The sequence below is a fragment of the Chiloscyllium punctatum genome, chromosome 11 (genome assembly GCF_047496795.1).
Source record: "Chiloscyllium punctatum isolate Juve2018m chromosome 11, sChiPun1.3, whole genome shotgun sequence".
NCBI lineage: Eukaryota > Metazoa > Chordata > Chondrichthyes > Orectolobiformes > Hemiscylliidae > Chiloscyllium > Chiloscyllium punctatum.
Genome location: NC_092749.1, coordinates 81,211,471 through 81,235,923, shown reverse-complemented (window position 1 = coordinate 81,235,923; position 24,453 = coordinate 81,211,471). Strand labels below are relative to the sequence as shown.

The following is a 24,453-nucleotide window of genomic DNA, read 5'->3' as shown; positions in this document are numbered from 1 at the left end:
AAGGGAACCACGTTTGCTAGCCTTCAGTCCTCTGGCACTACTCCTGTCGACAAAGAGGACACAAAAATCAAGGCCAATGGCTCTGCAATCTCCTCCCTTGCTTCCCAGAGAATCCTAGGATAAATGCCATCAGGCCCAGGGGACTTATCTATTTTCACCCTTGCCAGAATTTCCAACACCTCTTCTCTACATATCTCAAAGCCATCCATTCTACTTATTCGTGCCTCAGTATTCATATCGACAACAATGTCCTGTTCCTGAGTGAATACTGACGAAAAGTATTCATTCAGCGCCTCCCCAATCTCTTCAGCCTCCACACGCAACTTCCCATTACTATCCTTGATTGGACCTATTCCTTCCCTAGTCATTCTTTTATTCCTAACATACCTATAGAAAGCCTTAGGGTTTTCCCTAATCCTACCAACTAAGGACCTTTCATGTCCCCTCCTTGCTGCTCTTAGCTCTCTCTTCAGGTCCTTCCGGGCTACCTTATAACTCTCAATTGCCCCTATTGAACCTTCACGCCTCATCTTTACAAAGGCCGCCCTCTTCCATTTAACAAGGGATTCCAACTCCTTATTAAACCACGGCTCCCTCACACGACCCTTTCCTCCCTGCCTGATAGGTACGTACTTATCAAGGACACTCAATAGTTGCTCCTTGAACAAGTTCCACATATCAATTAAGCTCTTGCCTTGGAATCTACTTTTCCAATTCACACATCCTAAGTCATGCCTCAACGCATCATAATTTCCCTGCCCCCAGCTATAACTCTTGCCCTGTAGTACACACTTATCCCTCTCCATCACTAGAGTAAAAATCACCGAATTGTGGTCACTGTCCCCAAAGTGCTCACCTACCTCTAGTTCTAATACCTGGCCTGGTTCGTTACCCAGAACCAAATCCAGTATGGCCTCACCTCTTGTTGGCTTATCTACATATTGTGTCAGGAAACTCTCCTGCACACATTGCACAAACACTGACCCATCTAACGAACTTGAGCTATAGCTTTCCCAATCAATATCAGGAAAGTTAAAGTCTCCCATAACAATCACCCTATTACTGTCACTCTTCTCCTGAATCATCTTCGCAATCCTTTCTTCAACGATTCTAGGACTATTAGGAGGCCTGTAAAAGACTCCTAACAGGGTGACCTCACCTCTCCTATTCCTAACCTCAACCCAAACTACCTCAGATGGCAAATCTTCGTCCATCTTCCTTTCCACCGCTGTAATACTATCTTTGACAAGCAAAGCCACACCCCCCCCTCTTTTGCCCCCACCTCTGACCCTACTAAAACATTTAAACCCTGGAACCTGCAACAGCCAATCCTGTCCCTGATCTAGCCACGTCTCCGTAATAGCCACAACATCGAAGTCCCAGGTACCAACCCACGCTGCGAGTTCACCTACCTTATTTCGTATACTTCTGGCATTAAAGTATACACACTTCAAGCCACTCTTCTGTTTACAGACACCCTCCTTTAAGATTGATGCCATATTCCTAACCTCCCTACACTCCAGGTCCTGCACCCTAAAGCTACAGTCTGGGTTCCCATGCCCCTGCAGAGTTAGTTTAAACCCCCCCCAAGAGCACTAGCAAACCTCCCCCCAAGGATACTGGTGCCCCTCAGGTTCAGGTGCAGACCATCCTGTTTATAGAGGTCCCACCTTCCCCAGAAAGAACCCCAGTTATCCAAGTACCGAAATCCCTCCCTCCTGCACCATCCCTGTAGCCACGCATTTAACTCTTCTCTCTCCCTATTCCTCGACTCTCTATCACGTGGCACGGGTAACAAACCAGAGACAACAACTCTGTTCGTTCTAACTCTGAGCTTCCAACCTAGCTCCCTAAAAGCCTGTCTAACATCCTCAGCACTCCTCCTACCCTATGTCATTGGTGCCAATATGGACCACGACTTCAGGCTGCTCCCCCTCCCCCTTAAGGACCCGGAAAACACGATCAGAGACATCACGTACCCTTGCACCTGGGAGGCAACATACCAAACGTGAGTCTCTCTCGTTCCCACAAAACCGCCTATCTGTGCCCCGAACTATCGAGTCCCCAATTATTATTGCTCTGCTCTTCTCCACCCTTCCCTTCTGAGTAGCGGGGACAGGCTCCGTGCCAGAGGCCTGAGCCCCGTTACTTACCCCTGGTAAGTCGTCCCCCCCACAAGTATCCAAAATGGTATACTTGTTCTTGAGGGGAACGACCACAGGGGGTCCCTGCACTGGCTGCTTCCTCCCAGTCCCCCTCTCTGTCACCCATCTATCTGCCATCTTTGGAGTTACTACTTCCCTATAGCTCCAATCTATGACCCCCTCTGCTGCCCGAATGATCCGAAGTTCATCCAACTCCAGCTCCAGTTCCCTAACACGGTCTTGGAGGAGCTGGAGATGGGTGCACTTCCTGCAAGTGTAATCAGCAGGGACGTCCATGGCATCCCTCACCTCATACATGTTGCAGGAGGAACATTGCACTGCCTTCACTGCCATCCCTCTAAAGCTAACCTTTATTTTAAACAAAAAACTGGGTCTAAAGAATACAACAAGCAAAATTCGGCACTTACCTCCTTACCACAACGGATCTTATTATTAGGTTAGAGGAGGAGGGCGGGTGGGAGGCACTACCTCCATAGTGCCTCGGGTTCTTCAGCTGCGCGCTTTTAAAGGGGAAACAAACCTACCCAGGTAAGCTTACGCTCTACCTGCTTCCGGGTCTCGGCTGCCTCTCTGGTCGTCGTCACTTCCCCCTGCTGCTCCCGCTCTTTCTGTGAAGAGAGTGAAAAAAAACACCGCTGCCAGCTACCGGTAAGTACTTTTAAAACAAACAGTCTTACCTTAGCTGCTGCTCGCAATCAAAAATAGCCAGCATGGCTTTCTGCGTGGGAAATCATGTCTCACAAACTTGCTTGAGTTTTTGAAGAAGTAACAAAGAGGATTGATGAGGGCAGAGCAGTGGATGTGTCCTATCTGGATTTCAGTAAGTTCAACAAGGTTCCTCATTGTAGACTGGTTAGCAAGGTTAGATCTCATGGAATATAGGGAGAACTAGCCATTTGGATACAGAACTGGCTCAAAGGTAGACAGAAGGTGGTGGTGGAGGGTTGTTTTTCAGACTGGAGGCCTGTGACCAGTGGAGTGCCAGAAGGATCGATGCTGAGTCCACTGCTTTTCATCATTAATATAAATAATTAGGTGGTATAATTAGTAAGTTTGCAGATGACACCAAAATTGGAGGTGTAGTGGACAGTGAATAAGGTTACCTCAGAATATAACAGGATCTTGATCAGATGGGCCAAGGGCCGGAGGATTAGCAGGTAGAATTTAATTTACATAAATGCAAGATGGTGCATTTTGGAAAAGCAAATCAGAGCAGGACTTAAATACTTAACGATAAGGTCCTAGGGAGTGTTGCTGAACAAAGAGACCTTGGAGGGCAGGTTCGTAGTTCCTTGAAGTTGCAGGTAGATAGAATAATGAAGAAGGTGTTTAGTATGCTTTCCTTAATTGGTCAGAGCATTAAGAAAAGGAGTTGGGAGGTCATTGGTTCGGCCACTTTTGGAATATTGCATACAATTCTGGTCTCCTTCTTATCAGAAGGATATTGTGAAACATGAAAGGGTTCAGAAAAGATTAACAAGGATGTTGCCAGGGTTGGAGGATTTGAGCTATAGGGAGAGGCAGGATAGGCTGAGGCTGTTTTCCCTGGAGTGTTGGAGACTGAGGTGTGACCTTATAGAGGTTTATAAAATCATGAGGGTCATGGATAGGATAAATAGACAAGGTTTTTTTCCCTGGGGTGGGGGAGTCCAGAAGTAGAGGGCATAGGTTTAGGGTGAGAGGGGAAGGGTATAAAAGAAACCGAAGGGGAAATTTGTTCCCACAGAGAGTGGTGTGTGTATGGAATGAGCTGCCAGAGGAAGTGGTGGTGGCTGGTACAATTACAGCATTTAAAAGGCATCTGGGTGGGTACATGAATAGGAAGGTTTTAGAGGGATATTGGCCAACTGCTGGCAGATGGGACTAGATTAGTTTAGGATACCTGGTCGGCATGGATGAGTTGGACTGAAGGGTCTGTTTCCATGCTGCACTTCACTATGACTCTGAACCTTTCAAGTTTCATAACATCCTTCTGATAGGAAGGAGACCAGAATTGCATGCAATATTTCAAAAGTGGCCTAACCAATGACATATCTATGACTCTGCAACTGTGGATGCTGGAAATTTGAAGAAAAAACAAAAATTGCTGGAATATCTCAGCAGGTCTGGCAGCATCGTGGAGAGAAAGCAGAGTCAATGTTTCTGGTCCACTGAACAGTTCCAGTTCTCCATTAATTTCTCTTTTTTGTTGCCATAACTCTTTGTTATACAATACCAACACAAAACATATTATTGAATACCTATTACAGTGTGCTGTATGTAAAGTATGCATTTTCTCCTGTCTTTTAGGTTTTGGCTCACCTTTTGGACATGGTATTTCACAGTGAAGAAAAGGAAAAAGTTATCCCATTACTTGTAAACATTATGTACTATGTTGTTCCCTATCTACGTAATCACAGGTACCTCTACTTTAGAGTACAATTATGGTTTCATTCCTCATGTACCATTTGTAAGACTACTTTGCCTTGTGCTGGACTGTCATTATTACTGAATTTCAATTCTGTGTACCTTTTGGTTTTCCAGCCTAATATTTGCAATTCATGACTGTAACTGTTCATTTATCAGTTTAACAAACAGACTTTATTCCAAAGCATAGTTCTTTGATGCTGGAAATCTGAATTAAAACCCAATATAAATACGTCACGTCTGATAGCATCTGTAAAGAGAAATCCAGGGTTCTATATCAGTGATCCTTTATCAGTAAGATCTGCACTACCATTCAATTATGCACACAGGAAATCCTGCATGCTGTCCAAACAAGAAAATTAGATAAACCTGCAGCTAGCCATTCTGATATTTCATTTCCCAATTCTTATGTTGGAGAGACTTTGAAGTATGTGGAACATTTCCCAGACCTTGCCAACGGCCTCTCACCAAAGGCCATCAGTGTGCAGATTAGCTGCATGAGTTCCAACTTGAACAAACTACATCAAATGTATAAAAGTAAAGATTTAATTGAGCAAACAAATGTCTTAGTGTTCAGAGCAGTTGTCTTCATGCAGTGTACTGCAGAGAAACGCAACTGTATATCAGCAATATATTAGGACACTAGCGAAATCTGATTAGCTATGCTACTGCGGAATTCTCCATACCTAATGGGAGAACTGTTGGGTAAATACTTGCATCATTCCCGAAACCAGGTGCAAAGCTTCCAGACAAAACTGCTGCATCATAAACTATGATGAATTGGTCAGTGGATGGCAGAAAACCCCTCAGAAAACAATATTCCATGAGAGGACATAAAAATGCTTCAAAGCCATCTTAAATTCTCCTCAGACAGTGACAGCAGTGACCTTAATGGCAAGGAGGAACTTGCTACTGACTGTTCAGAATGGTGACAATTCTTCCATTCTTTGCCCCAGCATTTGTGGGCAGCACAGTGGTTAGCACTGCTGCCTCACAATGCCGGAGACCCGGGTTCATTTCCCGCCTCAGGCGACTGACTGTGTGGAGTTTGCACATTCTCCCCGTATCTGCGTGGGTTTCCTCCGGGTGCTCTGGTTTCCTCCCACAGTCCAAAGATGTGCAGGTCAGGTGAATTGGCCATGCTAAATTGCCCGTAGTGCTAGGTAAGGGGTAAATGTAGGGGTATGGGTGGGTCGCGCTTCAGCGGGTCGGTGTGGACTTGTTGGGCCAAAGGACCTGTTTCCACACTGTAATGTAATGTAATGTAATCTAATCTAATCATTAAAATCTTGGGTCTCAAAGTGGCAGCAGAGAAGGATTTTTAAAAATGCTGAATTCCAGCTGTGAGCTGTCCTGTTCCAGATGTCCAAAGATCTGCAAGTCAAGAATCTTCCACTTCAGCCACCTGAAGGTGCAAGGCAGAAACTCGTAGTACTGCGCAAAGGTCATCAATGAATTGAGAGGAATCTGAGAAAGAAATTGGAAGGCTGCTATCAGATCTGTTGTCTATTTCCAGCATTTTCTGTTTTCATTAATTCTCTCATTGAATTAAACCAGTTTTTATGTCTAGTCTTTCAAGCCCATTTTTTGTTCGGGCTAGGTGGGTGGATGAGGCTAAACTTTTTATCTTTGTTTACAAGATTTTTTTTTTCTCCTGTCTCTCTTCTGTCCACCAGCAGGATAAAATTCCTGTTTGTTCCCAGATATGCTGTACAGTCAGGTAGAACACTGGGAGCCTAATCCACTGCCTCACTGCTACCCGAACGTTACATTTGGGGATTAGAACTCATAATGCATTGATTACAAACCTTATGCTAATCCAAAACTATGCTGCGAGTCTGTTGATGTTCTAATGTGCTGACAAATTTCCAAAATAAAGTTAAATGTCGCTGTGTTAAATACTGAGTTGAAAGATGACTGCAGAACATAACTAGGAGTAGGAGTAGGCCATCTGGCCCTACAAGCGTGTTCTGCCATTCAAAATGATCATGGCTGATCTTTTCATGGCCTCAGCTCCACTTACCCAACCTCTCACTGTAACGCTTAATTCCATTACTGTTTAAATAATGATCAATCTTCGCTTTGAAACCATTTAGTGAAGAAGCCTCAACTACTTCACTGGGCAGGAAATTCCTTGGCTTCACAACTCTTTACGTGAAGAAGCTCCTCCTCAATTCAGTCCTAAATTTGCCGCCTCTACTTTTGAGGCTATGCCCTCTTGTCCTTGTTTCACCCATCAGTGGAAACAGTCTCTTTACTTCTATCTTATCTTTTCCCTTCATAATTTCATATGTTTCTATTAGAACCCCCTCATTCTTTTAAATTCCAATGACTATAATCCTAGTCTGCTCAGTCTGTCCTCGTAAGCCAACCCCCTCAACTCTGGAATCAATGTAGTGAACCTCCTCTGCACCCCCTCCAGTGCCAGTTGCATCCTTTCTCAAGTAAGGAGTCTAAAACTGCAAACAGAACTCTGTGTGGCCTCACCAGCACCCTATTCAGTTGCAATATAAACCCCTGCTTTGAAACTCAATCCCTTGAGCAGCAAAGGACATTTGCCTTCTTAATTACCTGTTGTTCCTGCAAACCAACCTTCTGTGATTCATGCAAAAGGATACCCAGGTCCCTCTGCACTGTAGCATGTTGCAATTTTCTATCCTTCAAATAATAGTCAAATTATTGAATACTGTTATTCCTACCAAAGCAGATGACTTCACATTTATTAACATTGTAGTCCATCTGCCAGACATTTGCCCATTCACATAAACTACCTATGTCCCAACTATCTATGTCCCTTTGCAAAGTTTCACAGTCCTCTGCACGCTTTGCTCTACCACTCACCTTATTTGTTTTCTGCAAACTTGGACACACTACCAGCAAGTTGGTGCTGAGTTTTAGTAGAAAACATATTCTGTAAAATTGATTTGTACAATTTAGATGTTTAATTACTTTATGTACAGATGTCCTTTGTTTTTATGCATTAAGTAATCATCTCATTTTTATTGAGCAAAAGTTTTTTTTTGTCATATTACACTTAAACCTGAACAGCAATAACGATTACTTTCTCTGAAAATTGTAATGTGCAATGACATCTGTACAATTAGACACGAATTTGATACATTTTAAGACTTACTGCACTTAAAGCATTATAAGCTGGTGATTCTTCTGGGTCTGTGGATTCTGTGTTGTAAATCCTTGTTATTTTCTGTGGTTTCTTATACATACAGTGTTCAATTTTATTCAATATAAACTATTGCTCAGCTTTTCTTCTGGCTCTAAAATTATTGTAATTTACTTCTAGTGCTCACAATGCCCCAAGTTACCGAGCATGTGTGCAATTGGTAAGCAGTCTGAGTGGCTACCAGTATACCAGGCGAGCTTGGAAAAAAGAAGCATTTGATCTGTTTATGGACCCTAACTTCTTCCATATGGATGCATCATGCGTTAGTTAGTAAGTCCCTATATAGATTGCAGTTTATTTCTTAATATTCCAGAAAAACCAACTCTGTTCTCTGATTACCAAAAGTATTCCAAGTAGGATGAATGTGAAAGTGGATTGAGTTGGATGGTGTGGTCGAGGAAATGTTTTTTCAACCCATGAAGGTAACTTGATACCATTAGTTCCAGTAGATTGTTCCCTTGAAATTCCAAGAAACAGTTTAAAACTCAGAAAGCTGGGAATAAGATGGAAAGAAAACACATCTATTTATTCTAACAAAAGACTAATTAAATTTATTCAATACATCTACCAGAAAACCCGTTGAAGCAAGTTTTAGAACTACATCAGGTCCTGGAGAGAGAATTGCTTGAGGTATAATAAGAAGAATTGAGATTTAAGAATTAAACTTACTGGGACAGTTATGGTTGTAATGATATTTTCACACAAATGTCCATTCCCAATTGAGCTGTCACTTCTGATCACTACCCTTCTAGAGGAAGCGATCGAAAGGCACACTGAAGTTTCTTTTCTGGTTTATTGCTAATCTTCGTCAGAGCATACCGAATGAAATACCATTTTCAGGGTGTGACGTGCCAGCCAAATTGATGGGAAAATTTTTTTGGTTGGGAGAGTAGGGTTGGTAAACCAGTTTGGTGAATTTAATATGTGCTGCGTCTCAACCAAGCAGGATTGAATAGACTAATTAATAAAGAGGGAGGGAAGGAGTAGTCAACTTGAAAATTAGATGTCAAGAAGGTCAAATAGAAAGTGAGAGCAATATATTTTAATCCAGATAAATAAAATAAACAGTAGAGACTTTATCAAATGCTGATACCTGAATGCCAGAGCATTTAGGATAGAGTCATTATTGCACAATATGAGGTCATTCAGCCCATTCATCTAGTCATTCCCATTTTCTCTCTTACTTCAGTTAAATGAATAAATTACTTACTTTGGAACATTAAATTGATAGATCACAGGAGTGTGATTCATCTTGGGATAATGGAAAATAATTCACATTTATTTCCTTGCACTTTAACTTGCAATGCAACAATATTGAATGTTCACAAATGATGGAAAAAGAAGCAGCATGTGCAATGATCTTGCTGGGGCTAACTCAATCTAGCTCTGGATCCTGTTTAAAAAAAAGCATCAAACATAAAGTTTCTCTGAGAATTGTTGTAAACAATAGAAATAAATTTAACATTTATCAAGCTTTGAAGAAAGAACTTTCAAAGGAATGAAAAAGTGAACAAAAGCGGATGTGGAAAATATTGCTGAGATCACAATTGATGGGAGTTAAGTGTGTACCCAAGGAAAAGAAGTGCATTGTAAACAGGCTGATTCCAAATTCCAAAATCATCAGGAAAATAGAAGAGACTTTTGAGGAAAATGCTTATTAAATAAAATAAATTAAAAATAAATACTGTGCTGTTTATAATTTTGCCTGTCTGCATTGGTTAAATAGTGGCTTGCAACAACTTTAGTATCCTCTATTCATCTGTAGTTTTAACAGATATTGTGTTTCAAATTTGCAGTTGGAGGGCCATCATAGATCACCTTATGACCCATGACAAAACCACATTCAGGGATCTCATGGGTAAGTATTGTGATCCATCTTACTTTTTCTCTCCATTTCTTTGCACACACCTATGGCTTGACAGTTTTCAGATAGTAGACCTTTAGCATAGACAATGAGAACGTTTTTGCAATTTCTAAATGAAATGAAATAATTGAAAATGAGGCTCAATAGAAACAACAATTTTGTATGAGCTAAGTCTCATGAAAATTCACATTTTCTGGTCTAAATATCAGATATTTATGATGAGCAGGTTTTGAAAGATTTGAGTAATGTTAATGAGATTTGGAATTGATGGGTCATTTTAGTTATACTGTTTATTGAGAATTCTATTGTAGATTTTATTGTACACATAAGATTAATTATACCCCTCCTTACCTGTCTCAGAGGAATAAATCCAGGGTCCTAAACAGTTCTTTCAGTTACAACCAAGGTTTACCTGCCTGTCTTCCAACCTTAAAAATGTGTTGCTGGAAAAGCGCAGCAGGTCAGGCAGCGTCCAAGGAGAAGGAGAATCGACGTTTTGGGCATAAGCCCTTCTTCAGGAAGCCCTCCTGAAGAAGGGCTAATGCCCGAAATGTCGATTCTCCTTCTCCTTGGATGCTGCCTGACCTGCTGCGCTTTTCCAGCAACACATTTTTAAGCTCTGATCTCCAGCATCTGCAGTCCTCACTTTCTCTTCCAACCTTGTTTACTGCATCAGGTGCTCCCGATGTGGTCTTCTCTACATAACCTTAGGGAATGGTTCATTGAGCATTGCAGCTAGGTCCACAGAGGCCGACAGGCTCTCAGTCTCTTTCCTACCCCCCCCACCCTGGCCATTTTAATTCCCCTTCCCACTCCCTTTCTGATATGACCATCTTTGGCCTACTCCACTGCCAAAATGAACCACAGGCATAGATAGAGTTGATGATGGTTGTCTTTTCCCTAAGATGATTAATTTCAAGACTAGGGGACACATTTTTAAGGTGAGGGGAAGGAGTTGTCTCCATTCTATTTTTCTCTTTGGCTGTGCTTTTCTTACTGGCTCTGTCTATTTACAGTTACACTGCCTCATTTTCTCCAATTTTGCTGCAAGCATTTTGCCTGAGGTTTTGGATCAAACACTTGCTTTGCTGAAGCTGACTCACCAGCAGTGTTAACAGAAAAGACTTCAACGGGATTTATCTTTCCCAAAGTTGATAGACACTTTTATCAATCATGTACTTGTATACAACGATCAAATGATAAATGTTACTGCTGTAAACTGACAGTGATTACTTATGGTAAGAAAAGGGGTGCATGGGTCAAGTTATTTTACATCAGGATTAATTCTCCGTACAACATTGTGGGCCAAAGGGCCTGCTCTGTGCTGTACTTTTCTATGTTCTATGTTCTAAAGTGACCATTTAAAATTGTTTCATAATCAATTTTGAATAATAGATTTCCTGATTTTTCTGAGTTGATACATTGTTTTTTAACAAAAATACTTCAAACGCCAAAATTTTCTTGTTCCTTGCAAGAAAATGGCAGTGTATAAAGAAAGGCTGTTGAGTTGTTGCACTATAATGGCAGTAAATTAAATAAATTATTTTAAGATTTGATTGGCACTCATAGATTCATAGATTACCTGATAGTGAAAAGGATGTGGAATTAGAAATATTTACACATGCATTTAAGTATGAAATAAGTGAAGGAACTAAAATAATAAGAAATATTTCAACTACTCCAAGTATATCAGCAAGAATTAGTTAAGGGAAAGAGGAAAAAGGAATACAGATTTTACAGTCGGTTCAGGACACCTTTAATAATCAATGTATGAAAAGTCCAACTGGGGAAGTACCACTGCTGAATCCTGTATTCTTAGTGAAGCTGAGAGAAATAAGGTTTATGAAGTATCTAATCAGCATAATAAGATCTTTAAATTTTTTTTTAAATCTAAGATTAATAGATTGGAAAGGGAAATGATCTTATGGGGATGAAAATAGAATTTGGGAAAATTTACCTGGAAAATAATATTGTATGACAATGAAAACAAGTGGAAAACATTTGAAACGGTGATAATTAGAGTTTGGAGAAATATATTCAATAAACAAACAAAACAAACCAACTATTGATCAAAAACAAAGGACAAAGTTGAAATTAAGCTTGAACAAGGATTGTACTGGGTAACTGTAATTCATGATTTACAAAGATTTGGGTACAAGAATTGGAAATCCAATTTCAGAATTTGTGGATAGCAGTATTTTGGAAAACTCTGTCAGAACAAAAAACATCGATGCGTGTGAGATTGGTTCGTTAACTTCAATATTGACAAGTGTGAGACCATAGATTCATAAACTCTTTGTAGCATAAATGAGACCATTTGACCCATCAAGTTCATTCAAGGTCTCTGTGGAACAAACCAGTTAATTCTTTCCCCATTCTGTCACTGTAATCCTGCAAGATTATTTTTCTTCATTTTTGGATGGATAGAATTGAAAATTGGAGAAGTTAAAATAAATAGAAACAGAGTGTTGACAAAAGCTGTGCAGGTCTGGTTGCAACTGGAGAGAAAAAGAAAATTAATAGTTGGTGTCAATTAAGGTTCTTCAGATGCCAGAATTTATGTTAACATTGGTTTAGATCATACATGGAATACTGTGCAGAATTCTTGGACTGGAATTTTAATCAGTCATAAACCAGAATTTGGGGCTATTTCTGTGTCTAGTCCTCACATAGTTGGCTTTAAATGAGCCCATTTTCAAACTTCACATAAAATGAACTTGTCTATGTTCCCATCCCTCTTTCATTTTAGTTTAAACCCTTCCTGACCACACTGGCAAATACACCCCCTACAAAATCAGTTCTGGTCCCACTCAGGTGCAATCCAACTTGTACCAGTCTCACTTCCCTCAGACCTGGTCTCAATGCATCTGGGATCTAAAACCCTCTCCCTTGTACCATTTCCCCAGCAAAATAATCCTGCTATTTCTCCTCTGACTACTATATGATTGGCAGTAGTTGTCAGATTTGAGGTCTTTGTGATGCTATTTTTTATTTGTTTCCTAACTCCCTTTAGTTTGCTTTTAGGACCTCATATCTTTTCATACTTATGTCAATGGTACTGATGTATAACATGATCACTGGCTCTTCACCTTCCCACTTCATAGTGTCCTGTAGCTGCTTTGAGATTTTCTTCACTCTGGCACCCAGGAGGCAACATACCATCTTGGGGAGTCTCATACGCAGCCAGCGAAACATCTGTCTATTCCCCTTACTACTGATTCTCCGACTACAACAGCCTTCCTACATTTAGTCCTCCTCTCTTGTGCAGAGAGCCAATTATAATTCAACAGATTTGGTTGTTGCTATATTCCTCTGAGACGAGATTGCCTGGAACAGAGCAGCTTATCACTTTTGTAGAGGAATGGCCACAGGGATGCCTGAACTGCCTGCCTAATCACCTTTTTATTCCTGGTGATCATCCATTCCTGCCCTGCCTGTGGAGTCTTAGCCTGTGGAGTAACTATCCTACTGTACATGCTATCCATAGTACTCTCAGCCATACACTTCAAAGCACCCTCAGCTGCTATTCCAGCTCTGAAATCTAAGTTTTCAGGAGCTGCATCTTAAGCCATATCCTGCACGAGTTCTGGTTCTCAGCACTAAAACTATGCCCAGTCAGAACGATAGACATTGTCTACGTGGAATTTAGCAAGGCCTTTGACGAGGTAGACAAATTATTAAAGTTAGATTACATAGGATCCAGGAGGGCTCACCAATTAGATACAAAGTTCCGAAGAAGGGTCACTGGACCCAAAATGTTAACTCTGATTTGTCTCCACAGATGCTGCCAGACCTGCTGAGATTTCCCAGCAATTTCTGTTTTTGTTTTGGACACACAATTGGCTTGACGTTAGGAGACAGAAGGTGATGGTAGACGTTGTTGTTTAGACTGGAGGCCCAATACCTGCCAGGCTTGTTCATAGTTTATATCAAGAATATAGGTGGCATAGTTAGTAAGTTTGCAATTGACATCAAAATTGATGGACAGCGGACATTAAAGAAGGTTATGTAAGAGTACAACAGGATCGTGATCAACAGAGTCAATGAGTCAAGGAATGGAAAAACTGAGTTTAATTTAGCTAAACACACGGTGTGGCATTTTAGTAAGACAGACATTACAGTTAATGGGGAATGTTGTCAAACAGAGTGGTGTGGGTACATAGTTCCTTGAAAGTGGTGTCACAGGTAGATAGGGTAGTGAAGATGTCATTTAGCATGCTTGCCTTCATCGGTCAGAGCACTGAGTACAGGAGTTGGGACATCAAGTTACAGCTTTACAAGACATTGATAAGACCACATTTGGAATACTGTGTACAGTTCTGATCACCACCTTCTAGGAAGGATGTTATTAAATTGAAAAGGGTGCAAAAAAGATTTACAAGGATGTTATCAAGACTGGAATGTTTAAGATACAAGGGGAAGCTGAATAGCCTGAGACTTTTTCCCTGGAGCATAGGAGGCTGAGGGGGGACCTTATAGAGGTTTATAAAATCATGACGGGCATAGATAAGGTAGGGACTAGCCAAGCTGTTTTCCCAGGGAAGGGGTGTCCAAAATTAGAGGGCATAGGTTTAAGATGAGAGGGGAAAGATTTAAAAGGGACCTGAAGGGCAACATTTTCACAGAGGGTAGTGCATAAATGAAATGAGTGACCTGAGGAAGTGGTAGAGGCAGTTACAAATACAACATTTAAAAAACATTTGGACAGGTATATAGTTCAGAAAGGTTTAGAGGGATATCAGCAAACTGCAGGCAGATGGGACTATTTCAGTTTAGGAAACATGGTCATCATGGATGAATTGGGCCATGCTGTATGATTCTAAGACTGTAGAGCAGGAAGAGTGCACCACAGCCTTTCACTCCTTCCAAGATTTATTTCTTTAAATTAAACCCTTAAAAATCAAATATTATTAATTACTCTAGGGCCCTAAAGGCTGTAGTGGACTCGCTGCTGAATGATATGCAGGTTCCCAATTATGAAGGGCCAATGGGAACCATCTAAACACTTTGAGATTGGGAGCTAACATGACGATGTAAATAGAGAGGAGACTGGCAATTAAGTTAATTTTACTTTTTCCAATATCACAGCTGCATAGCCATGTTCCTGGTCAGAAAAGTCCTCCAACAGACTGCTGCAGTGGCTAGCATGGATCAGGGTGTAAGCCGATTCTCTCAATTGATCTATCAGAGCAACAGATTCTCCGATTCTAGACAGTCACTATTCCAACATAATAGGAGTTGCAGATGAGGCCCCTGTGGAATCCTCATGTTAGCAAACTCCAAAGCAATTGCTGAAAAATTTAATGTTCCTCCAAGCAAATTCTTTATGCCTGAAAAGTTTCAAAATCGGAGACTTCAATGGTTCTGATGAAATTGTGTTAAATAGTTACTCAGGAAATGTTCAACTATTAATTGCATATTCTAACTCGTGAGTAACAGTTAAACTGACCCCATACTTATCTCATATATCCCACCTATACTACCCCTGACCTGACACCTCAACCACAGGACCCGAGACCACAACTTCTGACCCAACCCACCACTGAGTAGACCCCTAAACTCTGTCTTGTCAGCTGATCTCTCACCAGACTGGACTAGACCCAACCCCACACCAGACCTAATTTCTCCTGCTCGCCCAGGCTACATTAAAGGCTTTCTTGCTTCCCATGGAACTTTATACAACCTGATACTGTACATACATCGTAACTGGAACCCTACTTACATGACACCCTAACCTCCTGCCAGTCTGGTAGCCCACCCTCCCAGCACCTTAACATCACGTTTACCTTCTATGCTTTGACAACAGATGTTTTCAATATTGCAGGCAGGACCTCTAAATTTCAAAATGCAGAAACTGATTATCTTGAAAAGGGGATGCGGCTTGCCTTCCCCTAACAATTTCAAGCTACAAAAAATGCATTTCTATCTATTTCTGAATGACACCTGGGCAGAATCTGCTCTCCAATATGTGAAGCTTCCTTTTTGTGCAAAAAGAAGGGCTGGGGTAGCATTCTGTTAATCCCTGTAAAATTGACCCCAGTGCGTTCAAGACCACGTGAGCAGCCTGCATTGCTGATTGGAAATCCTAGTTATTATGCAGCTAGGACCTTAATAAGCACTTAATTAATTGCTTTCAATTGGCTGCCTGTCACTTGCCAATAGCAGTCTATCTGACCCCAAGTCAACCATCTTCAAAATTATTCAGTATTAGGAGTTGTAGCAGAAAACCAGTATGTGGCTTGGTGCCAAATTGTGATCATACTTGCCTCCAATTATCACGGTCATGATTTTCAAATCTCTTGCTTAGTCTCAATACTATTAAAAGAATATATGGGCACTGAAGACAGTGCTGGAAAGATTGAAAGATGTGATTCTTTTCTCTAAAATAAAACAGACTAAAGTGTCATCCATTAGAGATTTTTAAAATTAGGAAGAAGTTTGATGGATAGCTGTTATGGATGAGATCAAAACCTTGATGACCAAAAGGTGATCACTGATTTAGGGTGTAGGTTTGCTCACTGAGCTGTAGGTTTGATATCCAGACGTTTCATTACCTGGCTAGGTAACATCATCAGTGGCGACCTCCAAGTGAAGCGAAGCTGTTGTCTCCTGCTTTCTATTTATATGTTTGTCCTGGATGGGGTGCCTGGAGTTTGTGTCCCCATCCAGGACAAATCAGGAGACAACAGCTTCGCTTCACTTGGAGGTCGCCACTGATGATGTTACCCAGCCAGGTAATGAAACATCTGGATATCAAACCTACAGCTCAGCGAGCAAACCTACACCCTAAACCTCAACCTGAGCAACAAACCTTCACAAACCTTGCAGTGATCGCTGATAAATCCACTAGGGAATTCAGCAGAATCATCTTTACAGAGTAAAGCAAGAGCAATTTAGAACTCCCCACCTCCAGGGAATGATTGAGGCAAATAGCATTGTTGCTTTTTGGGGAAAGTTACATTAAAGAGGAATGGAAGGCGACTTGTGATGCATAAGCAGTGGTACAGATTAGTTCAGCCAAATGCTATATGTTTTGAGCAGCACAGTGGTTAGCACTTGCTGCCTCAATGCTGCTCCAACTATCCAGTCCACCAACCTGTCAATGTCCCTGTGGATTTCCACTACCTTTCGCTCAGATTTTTATGACACAGAGTCAGATAGCTGAGCCCAGTCAGTTGTAACACAGTAAAATTAAACCATCAAAGACTCCCAAATGGTCACTCCAATGGTTCCCTTCTGAGTAAACAATCCTGGGTGGCACACTGGATCAGTGGTTGGCCTCACAGTGCCATGGACTTTGATTCCAGCTTTTGTGCAAACACCACACAGACATTCACCATTCTCCCCATGTCTGCATGGGTTTCTTCCATATGTTGCCCTTCCCTGGTTGGGTTCAACTCCAATAACAGTCAAGAAGCTTGACACCATCCAAGACAAAGCATTCTGATTGGTTGTGTCCCTGCCAACCACCTTCTGCATTCACTCCCTTTACGATGATTGCACAAAGGAATGCGATTTAAGTAAGTGTGTAAAAATTAGTGTAAAGACTTATAATGTATCTGAGACATTTCCCTAACCAGGTAGTGATTTCCACCTCCCACAGCTCGAGTTGCCGTGGCACAAAGCAGTTCTCTCAATTTGTTTGCAAGTCGTGAGGCCGAATTGGAACAGCGAGCAATGCTCCTAAAGAGGTTAGCCTTTGCTATTTTTAGCAGTGAAGTGGATCAATACCAGAAGTATCTACCAGACATACAAGGTTAGTAACGCTATTCAAATGTGTATTAAAGCATCATGCACAGAAGATAGAGCGGTTATCTCTGAGATGTTTAGATAACATTGTCAACTTGGTAAAACATAAATTAATTAATGAATATCATGAAACCCTGCATAGCAATACCATATTAGGTCATGTCCCCACTGATGGTGATTTGTTTGAACTCTAGCAGCTCTGTGAGTGCCAGGAGTGCTACATTGGTCGCTGCAATTAAGTGACAGATAAATAATTACATATGAGGCACCTGAGGGCATCAACCTTCTGGTTGACAACTCTCTGCAGTGACAGGCTTTCAGTGTTAACTCTCAATTATAAGAACAAGAAGCACTGAGGTAGTGGTCTGCACCCTGGTAGAGTGCAGTTGATCATTAATTCCCTTTCAGCAGTGAAGCCGTGTTCTCTTGAGCTGCTGTGGTGCTGGCCTCCATACCCACCTCTATCTGGACAGCCTTTTGGGAGATAAAAACAGAAAATGCTGGAAAAGCTGTGCAAGTCTGGGAACGTCTGGGGAGAGAAATCTGAGTTAATGTTTCTGAAGTTCTGAGGAAGGATCAATCTCCATAGATGCAGCCAGACCTGCTGAGCTTTCCCAACAATTTTATTATATTGTTTCTGATTTATTTAGCCTGTAGGGAGATCCTGCTAAAGCATGGTGCTGCTTTTTGTCTGATCTCTGACTTCTCTAGGGATGGGTAAGGACGATAAGCAGAAGTTGAATGATTTCTTGGGTTACAGAGGGTGAAGTGCTTTCTGGTTACCTTTTAACTATGGTCGGTGTTGGAGCCTGGAACACCTGCACAGCTTCAAAACATTGTGACCCTCTACCCATCAAATTTGGCATTTCATCCGCACGTGAATATGTAAAAAGCAAGTCTGAAGTAACCAAAATTCAGTCTACAGCACAATTCTAAAGAGCTGCAGCAACAGAAGGACCTGAGGGTACATGTATGTGGATCTTCAAAGGTAGAAAGGCATATTGATCATGGTTAGTAGCCTCCTGAGGATGTAGAGGCATTGTTGTGCTTTTTTGACCATCACATCAACATGGGTAGACCAGGACAGATTGTTGGTGATCTTCACTCCTGTCATCCACCTCCATCTCAGCACCATTGATGTAGACAGGGATGTGCCCCCACCATGCTTAATGAAATCAATGACCAGCTCTTTCATTTTGCTGACATTAAGGGAGAGATTATTATCTTTACATCACACCACCAAGCATTCTGAGATCTGACCTACAACAGTAGTTTCGACAGCAAACTTGTGGATGGATTTAGGACAAAATGTGGCCACTCAGTCACGAGTGTATGTAGTAAGGGGCTGAGTACACAGCCTTGCAGGATGCAAATGTTGAGGATTATCACAGAGGAGCTGTTGTTGCCAATTCTCACTGATGTCGGTCAGGAAGTTGAGAATCCTGTGGTGGACAGCTGAGCGGAGATCTGGGTCTCAACGATTAGTTTGGTTGGAATTATTGTGTTGAAGGCACAGCTGTAGTAGAAGCCTGACAAGCCAGGCAAGTTTTTTTTCACTTGAAAGTGGAAGGATGAGGGGTGACCTGATAAATTAAAGTTGGAGTCTTTTTCCCAGGGTAAAAATGTCAAGTACTACAAGACTTAGGTTTAAGGTAAAAGAGGGTAAGTTTAAAGGAGATGTGAGAGGTAAGTTTTTTTTACACAAGGTAGTAAGTGCCTAGAATATGCTGCCAGAGGAGATGGATACAAAGGGAACATTTAAGAGGCTTCCTGATAAGGTATATGAATAGGCAGGGAATAGAAAGATACAGACCACAGAGGCAAAAGGTTTTTAGTTTAGAAATATTAACTCCTGGATTAAACTGAAGTAAAGGTTCTTTTGTATCAATAAGATGCAGTAAAATATGTCTACAATATCCTTTCAATATGAAATATGTTTCTGTCAAAAATAAACGGATGAGAGCCACAGCCACATCAGCTGTCTAGTGGAGATTTATTTCATCATCACTTCAAGTTGAAACTTTATTGTCCCTTGATGATCATTCCACTCTGCACAAGATTTCTCAGATATAATTATCATAAGCAAGGCAAACCTCAGCAACTTTCTCAAACCTTTGGAAGTTCCATTTATCTGTTCTCCTTTTGAACAGAAACTAAACTAGCGATTTTTGAGAAGATTTGTAGCTCAGGTTGAGGATATGGATGTAAGTTTGCTTGGTGAGCTAAAAGGTTTGTTTTCAGACATTTCGTCACCATGACTAGGTAACATCATCCGTGAGTGCCTCTGGTGAAACGCTGGTATTATGTCCCACCTCTCTATTTATAGGTCTTGGTTTCTTAAGGTGAGTGATGTCATTTCCGGTTTTATTTCTCAAGGGAAGGTAGATGGGGTCTAAATCGATGCATTTATTGATGGAGTTCTGTTTAGAATGCCAAGCCTCTAGGACGGCACGGTGGCACAGTGGTTAGCACTGCTGCCTCACAGCGCCAGAGACCCGGGTTCAATTCCCGCCTCAGGCGACTGACTGTGTGGAGTTTGCACATTCTCCCCGTGTCTGCGTGAGTTTCCTCCGGGTGCTCTGGTTTCCTCCCACAGTCCAAAGATGTGCAGGTTAGGTGAATTGGCCATGCTAAATTGCCCGTAGTGTTAGGTAAGGGGTAGATGTAGGGGTATGGGTGGGTTGCGCTTCGGCGGGTCGGTGTGGACTTGTTGGGGCGAAGGGCCTGTTTCCACACTGTAAGTAATCTAATCTAATTCTCGTGTGTGTGTGTGTGTGTGTGTGTGTGTGTGTGTGTTTGTTTCGCTTGTGTGTGTGGTGATTTAGACCCCATCTACCTTCCCTTGTAAAAAAAAAAGGAAATAACATTACTCACCTTAAGAAACCAAGAGGCAGGACATACCACCAGTGCTTCACCGGAGGTTTTCACTGATGATGTGACCTAGTTATGGTGACAAAATGTCTGAAAACAAACCTTCCAGCTCAGCGAGCAAACTTACATCCAGAAACTGAACTCTCAAAAGCATTATGTTTGATTGTTACCACAAAGCTGTTCTCCTTGCTTGCCACAGCATTAGCTTCTTTGTTTTTCAATGCACAGCTGTCATTGTTCTTTGAAATACTTTGGAATGTATTAAAATCTCACTGATGGTTGGGTTTGAAAGCTCTATCATTTGGGCATTTTCTAAACTGAAGTGTTTGAAAGTGGCATTTTAAAATAATTACATTCTAAATTTGCAAAGCCTCTGCATTCTTGGGAAAACCGATTCAAATCACTGGTGCAATTCAAATTCAATTCATTAATAAGATTTGTAATTTAAAGGTAGTCTCAATAAAGATGACCATGAAATCATCAACTGTTGTAAAAAGCCACCTGGTTCACTAATGTCCATTAGGAAAATGCCGTCCTTATACTATCTGGCTTATGCTTTACATCAAAACAAATGATCTGATAGATTATTTGTAGTTATTCATAATTAGTGTATGTAAATCATCATCTTAGAATTACCTTGCCAGTAAATGCCATTCGTTTTGGCGTTTTTCTTATTGATGTTTGTATTTTTCACTATTTCAGAGCGCCTGGTGGAAAGTCTGCGTCTACCACAAGTCCCCACACTCCATGCTCAGGTGTTCCTATTTTTCCGGGTCTTGCTGTTACGGATGTCTCCACGCCATCTCACCTCACTGTGGCCTACTATGATCACAGAACTGGTAAGTTGACTGTAGAGTCATAGAGTTGTACAGCAAGAAAACAGACCCTTCAATCCAACTCGCCCATGTGGACCACATATTGAATCTAACCCTATTTGCCAGCATTTGGCCCATATCCCTCTAAACCCTTCCTATTCATGTAGCCATCCAGATGGCTTTTAAGTGTTGTAATTGTACCAACCTCCTATGTTAACTTTGGCAGTTTATTCCATACACACACTACCCTCTGTGGCCCCTTAGGTCCCTTTAAAATCTTTCCTCTCTCACCTTAAACTATGCCCTCTAGCTTTTGACTTTCCTATCCTGTGGGGAAAAAAAAACACTTTGGCTATTAGCCCTATCCATGCCCTCATGATTTTATAAACCTCTATAAGATCACCCCTCAGTCTTTGTTCCAGGGAAATTTGCCCCAACCTATTCAGCCTCTCCAACCTCAGCAACATCTTTGTAAATCTTTTCTGAATCCTTTTAAGTTAAACACATCTTTCCTTTATCGCAGGGAAACCAGAATTGAATGCCGTATTCTAAAAGTGTTTTAACCTATGCCCTGTATGGCCACAATCTGACATCCCAACTCCTATACTGAATGCACTGACCAAGAAAGGCAAATGTACCTTCTTTATTACTCTGTCTACCTGGGACTCTGCTTTCAAGAAACCATGAACCTGTACTCTCAGGTGATGCCAAAATATATGAAGGAAAAAGTAAAAAGTTATTTGAATTAGCCCAGTTCAATTAATTCATAGAAGTAGGGGAAAGTAATTGCAAGTGTTTGACACTCAATGTTGCAATTTTTTAATGATCACGCAAATGGCTTGATTTTCTACATGATTACTTGTTTTCCTCTGGTGCTTCATCTCATCTCCTTTGACAGCATTTTCCGAACACACAATCTGTACCACCTAGAATGACAAGCACAGGAGGTACATGGGATCACCACCACCTACAAGTTCCCTTCCAAGCCCCACGTGATCCTAACAGCCCTGTGGGTGTATCATCTTCACGCCAACTCTTCCTGCATTGCTACTGTTTGAGATGATAACTCACCCCACCTTTCGAAAGCAATTAGAGATTTTCAGTATTTGCTGGCAGAGCTAGTAATGTCCACATCCCATGAATCTTTTTTAAACTGCCTTAAAGTACTCAAGAGTCCATGAACAAAATTGTAGAACTTAAACTGATGTTTTATTTATTACACCTATACATAAGGTATAGATGTTGGAAATGAGACTTGCTCCCTTGAAAAAATTGTACATGTGGCAGTGTCGTTAGAGCAACAGGTAGTATCACTCAATTAACCATCCAGAGCCTTGGCTAATGCTCTCATCTTCCACCTTGGGGCTCTCCAACCACACAGGATCAATGTGGATTTCATTGGTTTCCTCATTTCCCCTCCCCCCCCATCTTATCCTAATTCCAACCTACCAACTCAGCACTGCCCTCAATACTGGCCCCACCTGTCCATCTTCCTTCCTGTCTATCCACTCCACCGTCCTCTCCAGCCTATCATTATTACCCTCTCCTCCATTTATCTATCGCACTCTCAGCTACCTTCCCCCCCCAGCCCCACCCCCCCCCCCCTCTCATTTATCCCTCCACCCTCTTGGCTCACAGCCTCATTGCTGATGAAGGGCTTTTGCCTAAAGCATTGTTTCTCCTGCTCCTCGGATGCTGCCTGACCTGCTATGCTTTTCCAGCACAACGCACTCTACTCTAACCTCCAGCACCTGCAGTTCTCACTTTTGCCTAATGCACGAGGGACATAGGTTCAAATTTCAAATCTAAACATGTAAAATGTGGAGTTAAATTCAAGTAATTAGAGAAACCTTGCATTGAAAGCTCGTCTCTCCAAAGCTGACCATAAAGCAACCATCAATTGTAAATACCTATCTCATTCACTTATGTCCTTTAGAGAAGAAAACGTGCTATCCTGCCCAGTCTGACCCATTTTTGACTGTAGTTCCACAATAATGTAATTGACTCTTAACTGCTTTCTGAAATGGCATTCTCACAATTCAAGGGAAATTTAGGAATAAACGAGATATATTGACCTTGTCAGCAACACTTGCATATCATGGAAGAATAAACATTAACTCTGTTAACTTACAGGTATCTTCATATCATGGAAAAGAGTTATCTATGAATATCTCTACTCTGACTTTACTGTGCATGTTTTCATCTTTTGTCCTGAGCTATTTTTCCAGAATTGATGAGAAAAAGCTATTGTGCTTCTGGCGAAGAGCTGCTTCTTTAGATTAGATGAGATTACAGTGTGGAAACAGGCCCTTCTGCCCAACAAGTCCACACCGACCCACCAAAGCGCAACCCACCCATACCCCTACAAGGTAACCCTTACCTAACACTATGGGAAATTTAGCATGGCCAATTCACCCAACCTGCACATCTTTGGACTGTGGGAGGAAACTGGAGCACCCGGAAGAAACCCACACAGATATGGGGAGAACGTGCAAACTCCACACAGTCAGTCGCCTGAGGCAGGAATTGAACCCGGGTCTCTGGCACTGTGAGGCAGCAGTGCTAACCACTGTGCCACCGTGCCGCTTCTTCTACTGTTCTCATCCAATATTGCATTTGTCATCCTCGTGTCTTTCTCATGAGGGATTTTTGCTGCATTTCATCCCCTGTCAAACACATAGGTAATAACTAATATGGAATTTCTCCCTCTCTAAACTCCTGCCATGGATGTATTGGCAGAACTGCCAGGTTGATTATCGGTCTGCTTGGCTGCATCATGAATGTGCCTTCAGTGGCCAACAAGCCTTGGAGAGGGGGCTTGAGCCTAGAGCTTCTGGCTCAGGAGCAGGGGTTTGCTATCTACTCAGCATAAGACCTCATTCTGAAGGCCAACAATTTTTGTTTTAGATCTTAAGCAATTATATTCTTCTTCTCAAATCTTAAAGGTGCAAGTATTTTTGCTGATTGAACAAGAACTGACAGCAGATGAAGACATTTCAAGGTAATGGGTTTCTACAGCTAATCTTAATGATTTAACTGCAATTTCCCAAAACTAAGGTCCTACTTTCTGTTGTTGGAAAATGTTCTGGTTGTTCATTCCAGAAATATTCAGCGAATAGGTGCAAAACTCTGGTTCAAAAGATGATGCTAATGTTCTTCGGGAGGGTTTAAACTAATTCAGCAGGGGGATGAGAATTGTAGTTCTCAATGACCAGGAGGTTGAGAGTAGCAAGATCAGAGCTAAGGTTTCAAGGTTGTAAGAGTGCACTGACAAGCAGGAAGGTGGATTGAAGTGTGTCTACTTCAATGCCAGGAGCATCCAGAATAATGTGGGTGAACTTGCAGCATGGATTAGTACCTGGGACTTTGATATTGTGGCCGCTTCAGAGACATGGATAGAAC

General features: G+C 41.6%; 1 protein-coding gene across 9 annotated transcripts in view; it reads left to right on the top strand.

Annotated features, from left to right (window-relative positions):
- The window catches only part of dop1a (DOP1 leucine zipper like protein A), a 344,210-nt gene that overhangs the window by 296,767 nt on the left and 22,990 nt on the right, over window positions 1-24,453 (top strand). For all 9 annotated transcript variants that reach the window (XM_072581124.1, XM_072581119.1, XM_072581125.1 and 6 more), the window contains 6 exons: window positions 4,455-4,564; window positions 7,873-8,022; window positions 9,549-9,610; window positions 17,220-17,372; window positions 20,939-21,075; window positions 23,997-24,052. In XM_072581124.1, coding sequence (XP_072437225.1) covers window positions 4,455-4,564; window positions 7,873-8,022; window positions 9,549-9,610; window positions 17,220-17,372; window positions 20,939-21,075; window positions 23,997-24,052 — 668 coding nt within the window. The remainder of the gene's footprint in view (window positions 1-4,454; window positions 4,565-7,872; window positions 8,023-9,548; window positions 9,611-17,219; window positions 17,373-20,938; window positions 21,076-23,996; window positions 24,053-24,453) is intronic.